General features: G+C 43.9%; 1 protein-coding gene across 3 annotated transcripts in view; it reads right to left on the reverse strand.

Annotated features, from left to right (window-relative positions):
* The window catches only part of FAM185A (family with sequence similarity 185 member A), an 84,130-nt gene that overhangs the window by 12,449 nt on the left and 53,815 nt on the right, over window positions 1-17,866 (reverse strand). The window contains exons 6-8 of one of the 3 annotated variants that reach the window (XM_058189542.1): window positions 7,136-7,234; window positions 1,114-1,248; window positions 380-449 (exon numbers count right to left, since the gene is read on the reverse strand). In XM_058189542.1, coding sequence (XP_058045525.1) covers window positions 415-449; window positions 1,114-1,248; window positions 7,136-7,234 — 269 coding nt within the window. In that variant the 3' untranslated portion in view covers window positions 380-414. The remainder of the gene's footprint in view (window positions 1-379; window positions 450-1,113; window positions 1,249-7,135; window positions 7,235-17,866) is intronic. The other 2 variants (XM_058189541.1, XM_058189543.1) reach the window with 2 other exon arrangements.

The raw sequence follows: 17,866 nt of genomic DNA on the forward strand, positions 1-17,866 counted from the left end.
TTAATTTCTCTCTCTCTCATTCTCTCTCACTCTTTCTCTCAACCCCCCCTCTCTCTCTCCATCTCTCTCTCTCAATCACTCTCAATCTCTCCCTTTCTCAATCTCTCTCTCCATTTGTCTCTCTCCCCATCTTTTTCTCTCTTAATCACTCTCTCTCTCTCTCTCAACCTCTTTCTCACTCCCTCTCTCTCTTTCTCTCTGTCTCTCAATCACTCTCAATCTCACGAGAGAGAGGGGGGGGAGGGGGGGGAGAGAGATTTTTAATTAAATTTGGCTTGTCTGAGCTGCATTGAGTGAAGAGGAACTGTCTTGGGCCACATATAAAATATATAATATAGTAACTATTGCTAAAAATCACATAATGAAGTTAAAAGTTTACGATCTTGTGAGGGCCGCATTATTAGCTGTCCAGTGCTATCTGCGGCCTGTGGAGTCTGGGATGGACACACCTGCAAAGCAAGAAAACATTTGATTCTCTTCCATATTACAAATGCGAACATACTTCAAATTTCCCTGAGGAAATTTGTGCGTGCGTGCATGTGTGTGTGTGTGGGAAAAAATTGTCGGAGTTAGCAGAGATGGCCAAATTGAGTGCTTTGATTAAAGAAAACAACACAATTTATTTTGTTTCTTATTTGGAAACCACTTCTGGACTTAGTGCTTGAGGTGGAAAAATAATGAAATCTATTCTATTCTATTCTATTCTATTCTATTCTATTCTATTCTATTCTATTCTATTCTATTCTATTCTATTCTATTCTATTCTATTCTATTCTATTCTTATTCCATTCCATTCATTTGAATTCTATTTCTATTCATTCTAATTCTAATTCTATTTCCATTCCATTCCATTCTTCTATTATTTTACGTCTCTTCTGCTTTAACCCTCAAGAACCCGAAGACCAAAAACATAGTTTCTGAGCTGAAATCTAACCAGAATTCACAAATGCATCTGGATTCAAGAACTCTGATTCGTTCCAACAGGCCAAGATGAAAAAAAAGGTTATGATGCTGGCTTGCTCAGTAAACATTAGGTAGCTACCCATTGTAGGAAAGTTGCTTTCTTGGAAAATGTGATTTATTTTTTAGCAGACGTCATCAAACAAATCTCACCTGTCACCGTGACACGATTTTCTCTCGACGCAGTCTGGATATCTTGTAATTGGATCTCTGGACTGACTTCCACCTTCGTTCCAGACAATGTCAAGGAAGTTTGAAGAGTTGCTGGTACCTTGAGAATAATGGAACCTGTTATGGACAGCGGAGAAAGAATTCCCATTAAACCAGTGGTAGTCAACCTGGTCCCTACCGCCCACTAGTGGGCGTTTCAGCTTTCATGGTGGGCGGTAGGGGTTTTGTCCAATACTGAAGCACTTTCCTTTTTTTTTTAATTTAATTGACTTTTTAAAAAATTTTCATAGCATACTTAAAAAGCTTTTCATTAGGTTTTCATAAAATTCCCCATGACAATTTAAATTTCTGAAAATATACTATTTGTATCGCCCGCACCTAAGTTTAGTTCACGTTACGTAAGGGAAACTAAATGGCGCTATAGTGAAACCGCAAACAAAAGAGCCTCATCCCAGAATAGCTCGCGCATCTCCCCCCACACCACCCAGCTGTAACAGATAAGCAGAGCTGGTAGCTGGCACCCCCCACCCACCAAACTCAATCCACGATGCGCGAGAGGCATGCGCAGACGACGATACATGGCGCATTACTGTGGAACTGGTGGGTGGTTAGAAAATTTTACTACTAACAGAGATACAAAACTGGGCGGTAGGTATAAAAAGGTTGACTACCCCTGCATTAAACGAATAACAAGCAAATTCTTTCAAGCGCAGAATGATCCTCTTTGCTAACATGATTATTGTTGATGGAAATTGCTTCCCTCCATGCCCGCAGCACTAAAACCTGACTGAAAAATATAGGTCTGTGATGGCGAACCTGATGGAACCTGTGATGGCACGCAGAGCCATCTCTCTGGGCAAGCCAGCTGTTGCCCGTTGCTCTTTGGGTTTCTGGCGCACATACGAACTGCCCAGCTGGTCTTCGTGCGTGCGGGAGCGTCGGAAACCAGAAAAACAGCTCTCTGGCAGGCATGCGCGCGCTGGAAAGCTGAGCTTCCGGTTTCAGGCCTCCCCCGCGTGTGCTCCCATTTTGGCCAACACTGATATAGGTAGTTCTCAATGTATGACCACAATGGAGCCTGAAATCTCTGTTGCTAGGCAAGACCTTTGTTGAGGGAGTTTTGCCCCCCCCGTTTACGACTTTTCTTGCCTCCGTTGCTAAGTGAATCACGGCAGGGTGTTAAGTTAGTAACACGGTTGATAAGTGAGTCGGGTTTCCCCATTGACTTTGCCTGTCAGATGGGGATCACGTAACCACGGGACACATTGGAACCGTCATAAATATAGGTAGTTCTCAACTTACAACCGTTCATTTAGTGACCGTTCAGACCGGCACTGAAAAAAAAGTGACTTAGGATCGTTTTTCACAGTTATGACGTTTGCAGCTTCCCCGTGGTCATGTGATCAAAATTCAGATGCTTGGCAACTGCCTCATATTTACGACGGTTGCCGTGTCCCGGGGTCACGTGATCCCCTTTTGCAACCTTCTGACAAGCAAAGTCAGTGGGAAAGCTCGATTCACTTAACAACCACTTTACTAATGTCCATAACGGCAGCAATTCACTTAACAATTATGGCAAGGAAGGTTGTAAAACGGGACATCATTCAGGCCACAAATGCCTCACTTAACAACAGAAATGTTGGGCTCAATTGTGGCCGTAAGTCGAGGGCTACCTGTACGAACCAACGACCAAGGGTCCAAATTTTGATCACCTGACTATGGGGATGTTGTAAGGGTGAAAAACGGTCATCAGTCACTTTTGAAAGGTCATTAAACAAACCATTGTAATTCGATGACTACCTGTAACAGTGATGGTGAACCTTTTTGGGACTGAGTGCCCAAACTGGAACGGGTATACATGCATATGCGCCAGAGCACTGGAAACCTGAATACCAGCTGGCTGGTGCGCATGTGCGTGCCGGCCAGGTGATCTTCGGGTTTCCGGTACGTGCATGCGCGCCTGACAGATGGTTTTTGCATGCACCGGAAACCCAAAGACCAGCTGGTCGGCGCGCATTGCCTGGTTTTGGGCTGTTTTTAGGCTGTTTTCCGGGCCTTTTGGGGGGCATTTTCCAGGCTGTTTTCCAGCCGTTTTCTGGCTGGTTTTTGAGCTGTTTTTCAGGCTATTTTCCGGGCCATTTTTGGCCCCCAAAAATGGCTCAAAAACACCCTGAAAACGCCCTGGAAAATGTCCACCTTTGAAGACCAGCTAGTCGGCGCTCCAGAAATCAGAAGAGCAGCTGGCGACAGCGCACATGCCCACAGAGAGGGCTCTGCGTGCCACCTCTGATATACGTGCCGCAGGTTCGCCATCATGGACCTATAATGTCTTTTCCCCCCTCAAGGATGGTAAAATACCAGAAAAGAATGTGATTTGGTCAATGGTCCTAAGAAAAAGGCAAACAATATTGCCAAAATGGCACTTAGTGTTGCCATGTGTGAGGGTTTTCTTTCGGTGAGGCTCTCTTTGAATGTCTAATGGGACCAGTCTTATTCCAACTGATTATTTTAAATAAACTAACTCAGTTCAGTGGCTGGACGGACTTCAGGGTCTGGAACAGAAGAAGAAAATACACTACAATTCTGGATCCGAAAACTCGGCTCCTGCAGTTGGAAGAGCTTCTTCTATTCGTGCAGGAGGCCAAAATTCAAGACAGCCTCCCGATGACAGAGAAGGGAACACGATTTCCGTATCGACTCTACATGCAGCTGAACGTGAAGAATAACCGGAAGCTTCATTTGGTGCAAAATGCAAAAACGTGGGCAGTGTTTTTGTGCTTCTACAACAGCACATATTTTAACCTCTGCTCTGTAAGTTGCGCTGGTTGCCAGTTCACTTCTAAGTTTATTTTATTTCTCGATTTGTCGGAATTTAGGCACTGCCCCTCTCATACTCCGGCCAGGATAAAGTGAAAAGTATAAAAACCACCAAATGTGCAGGTCTGTACATTGGGGAAACAAAACAACCACTTCACAAACGCCTGGCCCAACATAGGAGAACAAACCCATCAGGACAAGATTCAGCAGTCTGTCTGCATTTGAAAGACAAAGTCCGCTCTTTCGAAGACAGCAAAGTCCACATTTTGGACAGAGCGGATAAGGACTCTCTGCCACAAACAAAGCAAGCCTAACAGCACTTAGATTTACACAAATAGTCCTCAACTTAACAACCGTTCATTTAGTGACCATTCACAGTTACAATGGCACTGAAAAAAGGGACTTATGACCCTTTTTCACAGTTACGGCCTTTCCAGCATCCCAATGATCATGTGATCAAAATTCACGTGCTAGACTACTGACTCATATTTATGACAGTCGCGGTGCCCCGGAGTCATGTGATCCCCGTTTGCGACCTTCCGACAAGCGAAGTTAATGGGGAAGCCAGATTCCCTTAACAACCAGGTTAAAAACTTAGCTACAGTGATTCACTCAACAACTGAAGCAAGAAAGGTCATAAAATGGGGCAAGACTCACTTAACAAATGTCTCACTTAACAGACATCTTCTCCTTGATCTTTCTCTGCCTCACACAGAGAGTGTCCCAAAGGAGCTTTTTTCAGGAGGCAACTGGACTTTCTTGTTTTTTCTTTTGAAGACATTTTGCTTCTCATCCAAGAAGCTTCTTCAGCTCTGACAGGACGGTGGGGAATGGAAGGATTTATATTCCTTGCAGACAGCTGGTCGTTTGCATCCTTTGAGAGGGTCCTTGAGGCCACTTGGAGGTTTTATCTGTGTCCTCAGGGTCACCTGAGTGGTCCTCCTGGTTCCTGCAGTCTGCAATTTTTCCTCTTGAAATCCATTCCTACTCCCACATCTTTCAAAGGGTGTTCATCCCAAATTGTATAGCTAAAAAGTCTGTAGAGATACTCAGTCATCCAGGTCACAGTTGTCCCAGAGGTGCTGTTGTGGTCTGCCAGCAGCCTGTGGACCTGGCAGCAGAGTCGGACAGTGAGGAGGTTGGGGAGGACAATGGGCCAGTCCTGGAGGCTGGGGAAGACCCAGACGAGGGCTCTGCATCAGAGGCAGAGATGGGGACACAGCCATCTGGAAGCGATGCGCGGACTCCAGAGCCTCCAGAGTTGGACAGAAGAGAGGCAGAGGAACAGGAGGATCCTGTTCCTAGTGCATGCATGCGAAGAGCTGCCAGAAGGCAAGAGCAGCTAAAGCAAAAAGGGCGACTCGGGAGTAAGGCCAGGAGATGATTGGCCCTTCCCATAAGGCTTAAAAGAGCAGCAACGGCTCTTGGGCTCTTTGTAGGAAAGCAACGTTGCTACAATTGTTTCTTGTCTCCTGTTTCTGAACTTCGTGGGGTTCTTGCCAAGAAAAGCCTTTGGCAGGGTGCCAAAGAAGACAAAGGTTTGTGATAAGGTCAAAGGACTTTTTCTGAAGGACTTTGTTTTGGAATTAATTTGGACTAAGCTGAGAATGAAGTAATTCTCAGTTCTATCAAAATGTTTATTTAAGACTGATTGTGTCTGGTAATAACTACTTGGGCCTGGATCACAACAGGTGCTTTTCCCAGACCTGGATGACTGAGAATCTTTACAGTCACACGCAGACTGTTCACTTTGCAAGTATCTCTGGGTTTCCACAAAGTACTGAGTGTGCATTTTTAGGAAAGGAAGGTCCTGCCTCTTGGCTTCACTTCAGACTCCCCCGAGCTCTGGCTTGGAAATACTGAGTAATCCAGCCAAGAAACTCTGGCTAAGAGTTTGCTCCATATTTACACGGAACCAAAGCTGGTGAAAGAACTCATATAAGCATATAGCAGCCTATTCATCCACTCTCCTATCTATCAGGAAGATAAATATTAGGGAAGAGATCAGGGGTGGGCTTCAAAAATTTTAGCAAGAGGTTCTCTGCCTGGTTGCCGGATGGGTGTGGCTATGGTGGGCGTGGCCTAGTCGGCCTCCTGCACCACAGCATGGGGGCGTTTTTGCCCTCCCCAGGCTCCGGAGGCTTTCCTCGAGCCTCCAGGAGAGCAAAAACATCCTCCCCAGGCTCCGGAGAACCTCCCCAGCCTCCAAAGGCCCTCTGGAGGTCCTTCCCGAACTTCCAGTAGGCCCGTTTTTTGCCCACTCCAATCCTCCGCGCGCATCCTGCACTTACCTGCATCCAAAACGGGCCGTGTGGGGACTCCTGGGAGGGGCAGGGTGGGGTGGGCGGGTCCAGCCAGGAGTGGGATTTGGGGGTTCTCTGAACTGCACAGAATCTTAGCTAGAGGTTCTCCCGAACCCCTGCGAACCCCCAGCGGCCCACCCCTGGAAGAGATGACGTGTAACATCAGAATTTGGTTTTTTTTAAAGAAAAACTTTAAAACCTCAGAGGTTAATTTTCCCTGTTTACCTAAGAGCTTAGCTTTGAAAATTCACAATAAAATAATAACCAAGAAAATATTTGTCTAATTTAATTGAAGCAGATATTAGGGAACAGACGATATGTTACCTCAGAAGTGTCCTCGACTTACAACCACAACGGAGCCCCAAATTTCCGTTGCTAAGTGAGACAGTTAAGTTAGTTTTGCCCATTTTACGACCTAGAGCTTTGGTGGCATAGTGGTTACAGTGCAGTTCTGCAGGCTATTTCTGCCAGGCGTGTTTAAACGTCAGGCGTGGAGCCCAAAATGGCAACCCAGAACAGCTGCTGCCTAGTCTTACCGCTTCCGTATTTTGCCTGCTTTACTCACTGGAGCTCCCTCCGACGATCAGCTGTGCTTTTCAGCCCCAACAAGGGCGCGCTCACAACCAGCCAACTAATGTGCTGAAGCTGACCAAGCTAAGGACGCTAGCCAGATGAATACCTGATAGGCAGAGGCCAATTTCCCCCCCCCCCTATTTTCCTCCCCAAAAACTATGATGCGTCTTATACTCCGATGCGTCTTATACTCCAAAAAATTCGGTATTTTTATTCTCCTGATCACAGGGAGGCATTTTAAGCGGGAAATTGCTCTTCGGGGTAGCCCAGAAATCCCAAAACCAAAATTTAAAATTATTTAACTCACTAACCTTCCTGAGAAACCAGGTTTACTTCTCCGGTTTGACGAAGAACGTAGGCATTTATCTCTCCTCGATGCGTAAAAGCTTTTAAAGATCCTTCAGAACAATCTGAAATAGGAAAAAAAAAAAGCTGAAAAGCACTCAGCTCTGTGTAAACGTTGATTAATTCATTGGTGTATTTTGCTCATTCTAAGTGCCTTAGAATTTTTTGCTCTCGAGAAAAAAAAACACCATGTTGGAGGTTTTTGTTTTGAAGTAGGCAAAAGGACAGCGTGTTCTTTCTATATTTAAACTTTTAATAGATAGTTTGAGACTCAGTAAGCATCAAGCAAGAGCGAGCACATCTGCAAATATTCAGTGAAGGTAATTAAGCTTAGCTCTCAAAATTGATGTAGACTTGAAATATATATATATTTCTCTTTCTCTTTCAAGAAAGCAGGAAGAACTGGACAATCCAAAGCAAAAGGCTATGCTGATAATCCTAAATGGAGCTTGTTTACAAAAAAAATGGTAATTCATCTTAACAGAATAACAGAGCTGGAAGGGACCTTGGAGGTCTTCTAGTCCAGCCCCCTGCTCAAGCAGGGGACCGTATATCGTTCCAGAAAAACGGTTGTCCAATCTCTTCTTGAAAACCTCCGGTGATGGAGCATCCACAACTTCTGTGGTTGTTTTCATAGGGAGGAAATTTCTCCTTAGTTCTAGGTTGCTTCTCTTCTGCCTAGTTTCCATCCATTGTTTCTTGCCCTGCCTTCTGGTGCTATGGAGAATAGGTTGATTCCCTCTTCTTTTGGGCAACCCCTCAAATATTGGAAGACAGCTATCATGTCACCCCTACTCCTTCTTTTCACCAATTCAAGGTGTTTGTTACCACCTTTAAAGCGCTCCATGGCATAGGACCGGGTTATTTACGGGACCGCCTGCTGCTACCAGTGACCTCCCATCGACCAGTGCGCTCCCATAGGGAGGGTCTCCTCAGGGTGCCGTCGGCCAGACAATGTCGGCTGGCGACACCCAGGGGGAGCCTTCTCTGTGGGGGCACCAACCCTCTGGAACGAGCTACCACCAGGTATCCGCCAACTCCCTGATCTCCGGACCTTTCGACGCGAGCTGAAAACATTTCTGTTCCATCGCGCAGGACTGGCCTAATGGTTTTTTAAATGGGGTTTTTATGGGTTTTATAGTGTTTAGCCAACCTTAAATTTTCTCTTTTTAAACTGGTTTTAATTTTTGTATCAATTGTTTTATCTTTGGCTGTAAACCGCCCTGAGTCCTTTGGGAGAAGGGCGGTATAGAAATTTAAACAATAAATAAATAAATAAATAAAGATGAGACAAACCAAATTTCTGATACTGTTCATTGTGTCAGAGTTCCGATGGATGCCCTAATTAAATCATGAGTCTCAGAGCCAAGCTTCAAAAGAAATCCAGTTATTTATTAGGAGTTTCATGTCCCCACGTTCCCAAGTGAAGCCAACTCTGACCCTATGTAATTTATGCTCCAATTATGACCCTGTTTTCCCCCTCCGCCCAGGGTGTGTCATCAATCACATTCGCCATCGGAGCAATTTCACAGGTTGTAGAAGTCACTCCCCTTCGGCTGCTATAGGTAACCCTGGGATACAGCCTCGAGAGAGATAAACATGGAATGTGCATCTTTCTTTGGCTGCTGTGCCGTTTCGCCGTTTCCCATCCCCCTCCCCCCCGGCCTATGGCAACTCGAGAGCAGGCAAGGGATGCTTTGCGAGTTGACACATTGAATGTTTTAGCCTCTAGACCCCTAAACATCCTTGTTGCTCTTTTCTGCACTCTTTCCAGAGTCTCCACATCTTTTTTTTTATAATATGGTGACCAAAACTGCATGCAGTTATTTTATTATTCTTCATTGATCAATCACTGAGCATTGATTGATTAATCCAATTAATAAAGATAAATGAATTAATCTTCATTGATGGCAGCTTCTCCTCCCTCCTATATCCAGAATAAGAGATATTCAGAGGTGTGTTTGCATAAAGCTTAGAAACAAAAGAAGTTTGCTAAGCATTCTGTACACAGACATGATGGAATACAAAAGAGGGACTCATTATGTGCATAAATCTTAATCCGGATTAATCAAGGACAATCCTTGGAGACAGCATTATACCTGCATTTTATTTTCTCAGAAACATTTATTATTATTATCCCAAGGATTTACTGGTAATTCTCGATTTACAACGGTTCATTTAGTGACCCTGTTCAAAATTACAACGGCTCTGAAGGTTTTTCACAGTTATGACCATTTCAGCAACCCCATGGTCATGTGAACAAAATTCAGACACTTGGCAACTGGTTCATATTTATGACCTTTGCTGTATCCGAAGGTCACGTGATCCCCTTTTGCGACCTTCTGACAAGCAAAGTTTTTTTTTGTTTGTTTGTTTGTTTTACATTTATATCCCGCCCTTCTCCGAAGACTCAGGGCGGCTTACAGTGTGTAAGGCAATAGTCTCATTCTATTTGTATATTTATATACAAAGTCAACTTATTGCCCCCAACAATCTGGGTCCTCATTTTACCTACCTTATAAAGGATGGAAGGCTGAGTCAACCTTGGGCCTGGTGGGACTAGAACCTGCAGTAATTGCAGGCAGCTGTGTTTTAATAACAGGCTTCTTACAGCCTGAGCCACACCGCGGCCCACGGGGAAGCCCGATTCACAACCGCGTTACTAACTTATCACCTGTAGTGAGTCACTTAACAACTGAGGCAAGAAAGGTCGTAAAATGGGGCAAGATTCACTTAACAAATGTCTCGCTTGGCCACAGAAATTTTGGGCTCAATTGTGGTCGTCAGTCGAGGACTACCTTATTTTTTTTTTTATTATTTATTTTATTTTATTTGCATTTATATCCCGCCCTTCTCCGAAGACTCAGGGCGGCTTACACTGTGTTAAGCAATAGTCTTCATCCATTTGTATATTTATATACAAAGTCAACTTATTGCCCCCAACAATCTGGGTCCTCATTTTACCTACCTTATAAAGCAGGGGTGTCCAAACTTGGTCCCTTTAAGACTTGTGGACTTCAACTCCCAGAGTCCCTCAGCCAGCAAAGCTGGCTGAGGAACTCTGGGAGTTGAAGGCTGAGTCAACCTTGGGCCTGGTGGGGCTTGAACCTGCAGTAATTGCAAGCAGTTGCTGTAAATAACAGGCTGTCTTACCAGTCTGAGCCACCAGAGGCCCCTGATTACACGGCTGTAAAGGGCTAATGTTTGCTACTGAGCTTTTTTTTCTGTCGGTTTCCATTAAAGCAAGCCGGCTTCATCCCGCATAATTGAATGAATGAATCCTTACAACCTGGCCAGAGGTGGGATTCACATAATTTGAGTCCGCCCAGCTGTATTAGTAAGAAAACAGAAAAAAGTCAAATGATCCCAATTTCTTCATCCTTCTGATGAGCAGTTCGTAGTTTTTTCACAGTTATGACCATTTCAGCAACCCCATGGTCATGTGAACAAAATTCAGACACTTGGCAACTGGTTCATATTTATGACCTTTGCTGTATCCGAAGGTCACGTGATCCCCTTTGCGACCTTCTGACAAGCAAAGTTTTTTGTTTGTTTTACATTTATATCCGCCCTTCTCCGAAGACTCAGGGCGGCTTACACTATGTCAAGCAATAGTCTTCATCCATTTGTATATCATATACAAAGTCAACTTATTGCCCCAACAATCTGGGTCCTCATTTTACCTACCTTATAAAGGATGGAAGGCTGAGTCAACCTTGGACCTGGTGGGGCTTGAACCTGCAGTAATTGCAAGCAGTTGCTGTTAATAACAGGCTTTACTAACTTATCACCTGTAGTGAGTCACTTAACAACTGAGGCAAGAAAGGTCGTAAAATGGGCAAGATTCACTTAACAACTGAGGCAAGAAAGGTCGTAAAATGGGCAAGATTCACTTAACAACTGAGGCAAGAAAGGTCGTAAAATGGGCAAGATTCACTTAACAACTGAGGCAAGAAAGGTCGTAAAATGGGCAAGATTCACTTAACAACTGAGGCAAGAAAGGTCGTAAAATGGGCAAGATTCACTTAACAACTGAGGCAAGAAAGGTCGTAAAATGGGCAAGATTCACTTAACAACTGAGGCAAGAAAGGTCGTAAAATGGGCAAGATTCACTTAACAACTGAGGCAAGAAAGGTCGTAAAATGGGCAAGATTCACTTAACAACTGAGGCAAGAAAGGTCGTAAAATGGGCAAGATTCACTTAACAACTGAGGCAAGAAAGGTCGTAAAATGGGCAAGATTCACTTAACAACTGAGGCAAGAAAGGTCGTAAAATGGGGCAAGATTCACTTAACAAATGTCTCGCTTGGCAGCAGAAATTTTGGGCTCAATTGTGGTCGTCAGTCGAGGACTACCTTATTTTTTTTATTATTTATTTTATTTGCATTTATATCCGCCCTTCTCCGAAGACTCAGGGCGGCTTACAATGTGTTAAGCAATAGTCTTCATCCATTTGTATATTTATATACAAAGTCAACTTATTGCCCCAACAATCTGGGTCCTCATTTTACCTAACTTATAAAGGATGGAAGGCTGAGTCAACCTTGGGCCTGGTGGGACTTGAACCTGCAGTAACTGCAGGCAGCTGTGTTTAATAACAGGCTATCTTACCAGTCTGAGCCACCAGAGGCCCCTGATTACACGGCTGTAAAGGGCTAATGTTTGCTACTGAGCTTTTTTCTGTCGGTTTCCATTAAAGCAAGCCGGCTTCATCCCGCATAATTGAATGAATGAATCCTTACAACCTGGCCAGAGGTGGGATTCACATAATTTGAGTCCTTAGCTGTATTAGTAAGAAAACAGAAAAAAGTCAAATGATCCCAATTTCTTCATCCTTCTGATGAGCAGTTCGTAGTTTTTTCACAGTTATGACCATTTCAGCAACCCCATGGTCATGTGAACAAAATTCAGACACTTGGCAACTGGTTCATATTTATGACCTTTGCTGTATCCGAAGGTCACGTGATCCCCTTTGCGACCTTCTGACAAGCAAAGTTTTTTGTTTGTTTTACATTTATATCCCGCCCTTCTCCGAAGACTCAGGGCGGCTTACAATGTGTTAAGCAATAGTCTTCATCCATTTGTATATTTATGTACAAAGTCAACTTATTGCCCCAACAATCTGGGTCCTCATTTTACCTACCTCATAAAGGATGGAAGGCTGAGTCAACCTTGGGCCTGGTGGGGCTTGAACCTGCAGTAATTGCAAGCAGTTGCTGTTAATAACAGGCTGTCTTACCAGTCTGAGCCACCAGAGGCCCCTGATTACACGGCTGTAAAGGGCTAATGTTTGCTACTGAGCTTTTTTTTCTGTCGGTTTCCATTAAAGCAAGCCGGCTTCATCCCGCATAATTGAATGAATGAATCCTTACAACCTGGCCAGAGGTGGGATTCACATAATTTGAGTCCGCCCAGCTGTATTAGTAAGAAAACAGAAAAAAGTCAAATGATCCCAATTTCTTCATCCTTCTGATGAGCAGTTCGTAGTTTTTTCACAATTTTCTCTATTTATGGAATGAGCAAACACGACCAGAATTGAGCCCAAGATTTCTGTTGCTCAGTGAGACATTTGTTAAGTGAGTTTTGCCCTATTTTGCAGTCTTTCTTGCTATAACTGTTAAGTGAGTGGCCGCAGTTATCAAGTTAGTAACACAGTCGTTAAGTGAATCTGGCCTCCCCATTGGTTTTGTTTGTCATAAGTACGAGTCGGTTGCCAAGCATCTGAATTTTGATCACGCGACTCACGAAAGTGTGAAAACAGTCATGATAAATCACTTTTTTTCAATGGTGATGTAACTTCGAACGGTTGCTAAATGAACGGTTGTAAAACGAGGAATACTGGTATGTCATCTGAATCGCGTAAGTGTTCAATATGTTGCAATATGTTTTCAGAAAGCTGTTCTTCATCAAAACAAAAATGCAGCTGGGCTAGAAAGGGTGATTTCCCCCCCCCCCCATTTTTCTGTTTTGGTTTGCAAAAGATCGTGCTAGTTACTACTAGAAACTACAGTAAAAGCCGGATTAAGGTACCGTGTTTTTCGGCGTATAAGACGCACCTTTCCCCCCTAAAAGAGGCTGAAAATTTGGGTTTGTGGTAAACTCTGAATGTAGCTTTTTCAAAACTTTTTCTCAGCCCTAACGAGGCGCTGAGGTGCTGAGGCTGAGGCGCTGAGCCTGAGCCTGAGGTTGAAGCTGTGAGGCTGAGGCTCTGAGACTGAGGCTCTGAGACTGAGGCGTTGAGGCTGAGGCTGAGGTGCTGAGGCGCTGAGGAGAGTGAAGCAATCTTCCCAGCTTTGCTGGTCTAGGCGTGAAGGATCTCCATGCTTTACTCCGACTCTCAGCTGTTTTTTAGAAGCTTTTTTCAGCCCTAACGAGGATCTCCCCAATTTCCCCGTGCTTTGCCTGCTTTTCTCATTGCTGCTTCCTCTCAGCTGTGCCTTAGAAGCTGTTTTTTATCCCCAAGCAGGGGATAAAAACCAGCAAACTAATCTGCTGAAGCTGACCAGACTAAGGACGCTAGCCAGATGAATACCTGGTAGGCAGATATATTTTTTTCCCTATTTTCCTCCCCAAAAACTAAGCTGCGTCTTATACTCCGAAAAATACAGTAGGTTCAAACCAGTGGTGAAATGTAAAATTTGTTACTACCGGTTCTATGGGTGTGGCTTGTTAGGGAGGTGTAGGTGGGCATGGCTAACTTTTTTTTTTTACTTTTAAAAGCATTTTTTCTACAAACTCTTCAGCCGAAGAGGTTGTAGAAAAAATGCTTTTAAAAGGCTTCTCTGACGATCCCAGCTGAGTTGCCTTATCGTCAGAGGCTTTTCTTTTCTTTTAAAAGCATTTTTTTTTGCCTTTAAAAGAAAAATATGCCTCTGATGATCAGGCAACCCAGCTGGGATTATCAGAGGAGCCTTTTAAAAGCATTTTTTCTACAACCTCTTCAGCTGAAGAGGTTGTAAAAAAATGCTTTTAATAGCCTCTGATGATCAGGCAACTCAGCTGGGATCACCAGAGACTTTTAAAAGCATTTTTCTGAGGCTGAGGCTGAGGTGCTGAGGCGCTGAGGAGAGTGAAGCAATCTTCCCAGCTTTGCTGGTCCCTCGACTCTCCTCTGTGCTTTAACAAGGCACTAGAGAGTGAAGGATCTCCATGCTTTACTCCAACTCTCAGCTGTTCTTTAGAAACTTTTTTCAGCCCTCTCCCCAGTCTCCCCATGCTTTGCCTGCTTTTCTCATTTCTGCTTCCTCAGCTGAGTTGCCTTATCGTCAGAGGCTTTTCTTTCTTTTAAAAGCATTTTTGCCTTTAAAAGAAAATATGCCTCTGATGATCAGGCAACTCAGCTGGGATCACCAGAGACTTTTAAAAGCATTTTTGCCTTTAAAAGAAAATATGCCTCTGATGATCAGGCAACTCAGCTGGGATCACCAGAGACTTTTAAAAGCATTTTTGCCTTTAAAAGAAAATATGCCTCTGATGATCAGGCAACTCAGCTGGGATCACCAGAGACTTTTAAAAGCATTTTTGCCTTTAAAAGAAAATATGCCTCTGATGATCGCGTGGCTCAGCTGGGCATGGGGGGGGGGCAGAGATTTTTGCTATCGGTTCTCCAAACCACCCGCCATCGCTACGGGATCAGGCGATCCAGTCCGAACCAAGAGCATTTCACCCCTGGTTCAAAATTTTTGGCCCATACAGGAGCTGTATTAGTAAGAAAACAGAAAAAAGTCAAATGATCCCAATTTCTTCATCCTTCTGATGAGCAGTTCGTAGTTTTTTCACAGTTTTCTCTATTTATGGAATGAGCAAACACGACCAGAATTGAGCCCAAGATTTCTGTTGCTCAGTGAGACATTTGTTAAGTGAGTTTTGCCCTATTTTGCAGTCTTTCTTGCTGTAACTGTTAAATGAGTTTTGCCCTATTTTGCAGTCTTTCTTGCTATAACTGTTAAGTGAGTGGCGCAGTTATCAAGTTAGTAACACAGTCGTTAAGTGAATCTGGCCTCCCATTGGTTTTGTTTTGAAGTAGGCAAAAGGACAGCGTGTTCTTTCTATATTTAAACTTTTAATAGATAGTTTGAGACTCAGTAAGCATCAAGCAAGAGCGAGCACATCTGCAAATATTCAGTGAAGGTAATTAAGCTTAGCTCTCAAAATTGATGTAGACTTGAAATATATATATATTTCTCTTTCTCTTTCAAGAAAGCAGGAAGAACTGGACAATCCAAAGCAAAAGGCTATGCTGATAATCCTAAATGGAGCTTGTTTACAAAAAAAATGGTAATTCATCTTAACAGAATAACAGAGCTGGAAGGGACCTTGGAGGTCTTCTAGTCCAGCCCCCTGCTCAAGCAGGGGACCGTATATCGTTCCAGAAAAACGGTTGTCCAATCTCTTCTTGAAAACCTCCGGTGATGGAACATCCACAACTTCTGTGGTTGTTTTCATAGGGAGGAAATTTCTCCTTAGTTCTCTTCTGGCTAGTTTCCATCCATTGTTTCTTGCCCTGCCTTCTGGTGCTATGGAGAATAGGTTGATTCCCTCTTCTTTTGGGCAACCCCTCAAATATTGGAAGACAGCTATCATGTCACCCCTACTCCTTCTTTTCACCAATTCAAGGTGTTGGTTACCACCTTTAAAGCGCTCCATGGCATAGGACCGGGTTATTTACGGGACCGCCTGCTGCTACCAGTGACCTCCCATCGACCAGTGCGCTCCCATAGGGAGGGTCTCCTCAGGGTGCCGTCGGCCAGACAATGTCGGCTGGCGACACCCAGGGGGAGGGCCTTCTCTGTGGGGGCACCAACCCTCTGGAACGAGCTACCACCAGGTATCCGCCAACTCCCTGATCTCCGGACCTTTCGACGCGAGCTGAAAACATTTCTGTTCCATCGCGCAGGACTGGCCTAATGGTTTTTTAAATGGGGTTTTTATGGGTTTTATAGTGTTTAGCCAACCTTAAATTTTCTCTTTTTAAACTGGTTTTAATTTTTGTATCAATTGTTTTATCTTTGGCTGTAAACCGCCCTGAGTCCTTTGGGAGAAGGGCGGTATAGAAATTTAAACAATAAATAAATAAATAAATAAATAAAGATGAGACAAACCAAATTTCTGAAACTGTTCATTGTGTCAAGAGTTCCGATGGATGCCCTAATTAAATCATGAGTCTCAGAGCCAAGCTTCAAAAGAAATCCAGTTATTTATTAGGAGCTTCACGTCGGCACGTTCCCAAGTGAAGCCAGCTCTGACCCTATGTAATTTATGCTCCAATTATGACCCTGTTTCCCCCCTCCCTCCAGGGTGTATCATCAATCACATTCGCCAACGGAGCAATTTCACAGGTTGTAGAAGTCACTCCCCTTCGGCTGCTATAGGTAACCCTGGGATACAGCCTTGAGAGAGATAAACATGGAATGTGCATCTTTCTTTGGCTGCTGTGCCGTTTCGCCGTTTCCCATCCCCCCCCCCCGGCCTATGGCAACTCGAGAGCAGGCAAGGGATGCTTTGCGAGTTGACACATTGAATGTTTTAGCCTCTAGACCCCTAAACATCCTTGTTGCTCTTTTCTGTACTTTTTCCAGAGTCTCCACATCTTTTTTTTATAATATGGTGACCAAAACTGCATGCAGTTATTTTATTATTCTTCATTAATCAATCACTGAGCATTGATTGATTAATCCAATTAATAAAGATAAATGAATTAATCTTCATTGATGGCAGCTTCTCCTCCCTCCTATATCCAGAATAAGAGATATTCAGAATCACTGGGTTACCACCTTCAAAGTGCTCCATGGCTTAGGGCCGGGTACTTACGGGACCGCCTGCTGCTACCAGTGACCTCCCATCGACCAGTGCGCTCCCATAGGGAGGGTCTCCTCAGGGTGCCGTCCGCCAGGCAGTGTCGGCTGGCGGCCCCCAGGGGAAGGGCCTTCTCTGTAGGAGCACCTACTTTCTGGAACGAACTTCCCCCCAGTTTACGCCAATTACCTGACCTTTGGACCTTTCGCCGGGAACTGAAAACTTATTTATTCATTCAAGCGGGACTGGCCTGATTTTTAACTGCTAAATTTTTAAATTCTTAAATTTTTAATTTTTAATTGTATTTTACTGGGTATTTTATATGGTCAATTTGGACGGTTTTAATTTTTGTATCAATTGTTTTATTTTGGCTGTACACCGCCCTGAGTCCTTCGGGAGAAGGGCGGTATAAAAGTTTAATTAAATAAATAAATAAATAAATAAATAAATGTTCATTGCACGTATCCGGCCTAGGGGCCTTAGTTGGAGGACCCCTGATTTAGTGCAATATAAAAAAAGGCAAATAATTTTTCTGTGGACCACCCAAATTTTCTCACGGACCACCAGCGGTCCATGGACCACCAGTTGGTGACCGCTGGACTAGAAGACCTCCAAGGTCCCTTCCATGATTCTCTTATTCTGAGTTTAGTAGACTATTTCAGGGAAGTCGGATGGTCTTCCTCCTCTCCTTTATGGCATTCCGGAATCTGCTTTTTTGAGCCAGCTGCTTCCTTCTGCCTAACAGGAGAACAGGCCCTGGCTGAAGATTACTGTTGCTTAGCTTGAAATAACCCTTGGGGATGATAAATCACAGATTTAGTCAGTAAAATATGAAAGACGTGTTCCCGGTTCGCAAATTAATAGGGTGTTTCCGTCTTGAATCTTCTTAGGAAAAAAACAAA

Source organism: Ahaetulla prasina, chromosome 7 (assembly GCF_028640845.1).
Source record: "Ahaetulla prasina isolate Xishuangbanna chromosome 7, ASM2864084v1, whole genome shotgun sequence".
NCBI lineage: Eukaryota > Metazoa > Chordata > Lepidosauria > Squamata > Colubridae > Ahaetulla > Ahaetulla prasina.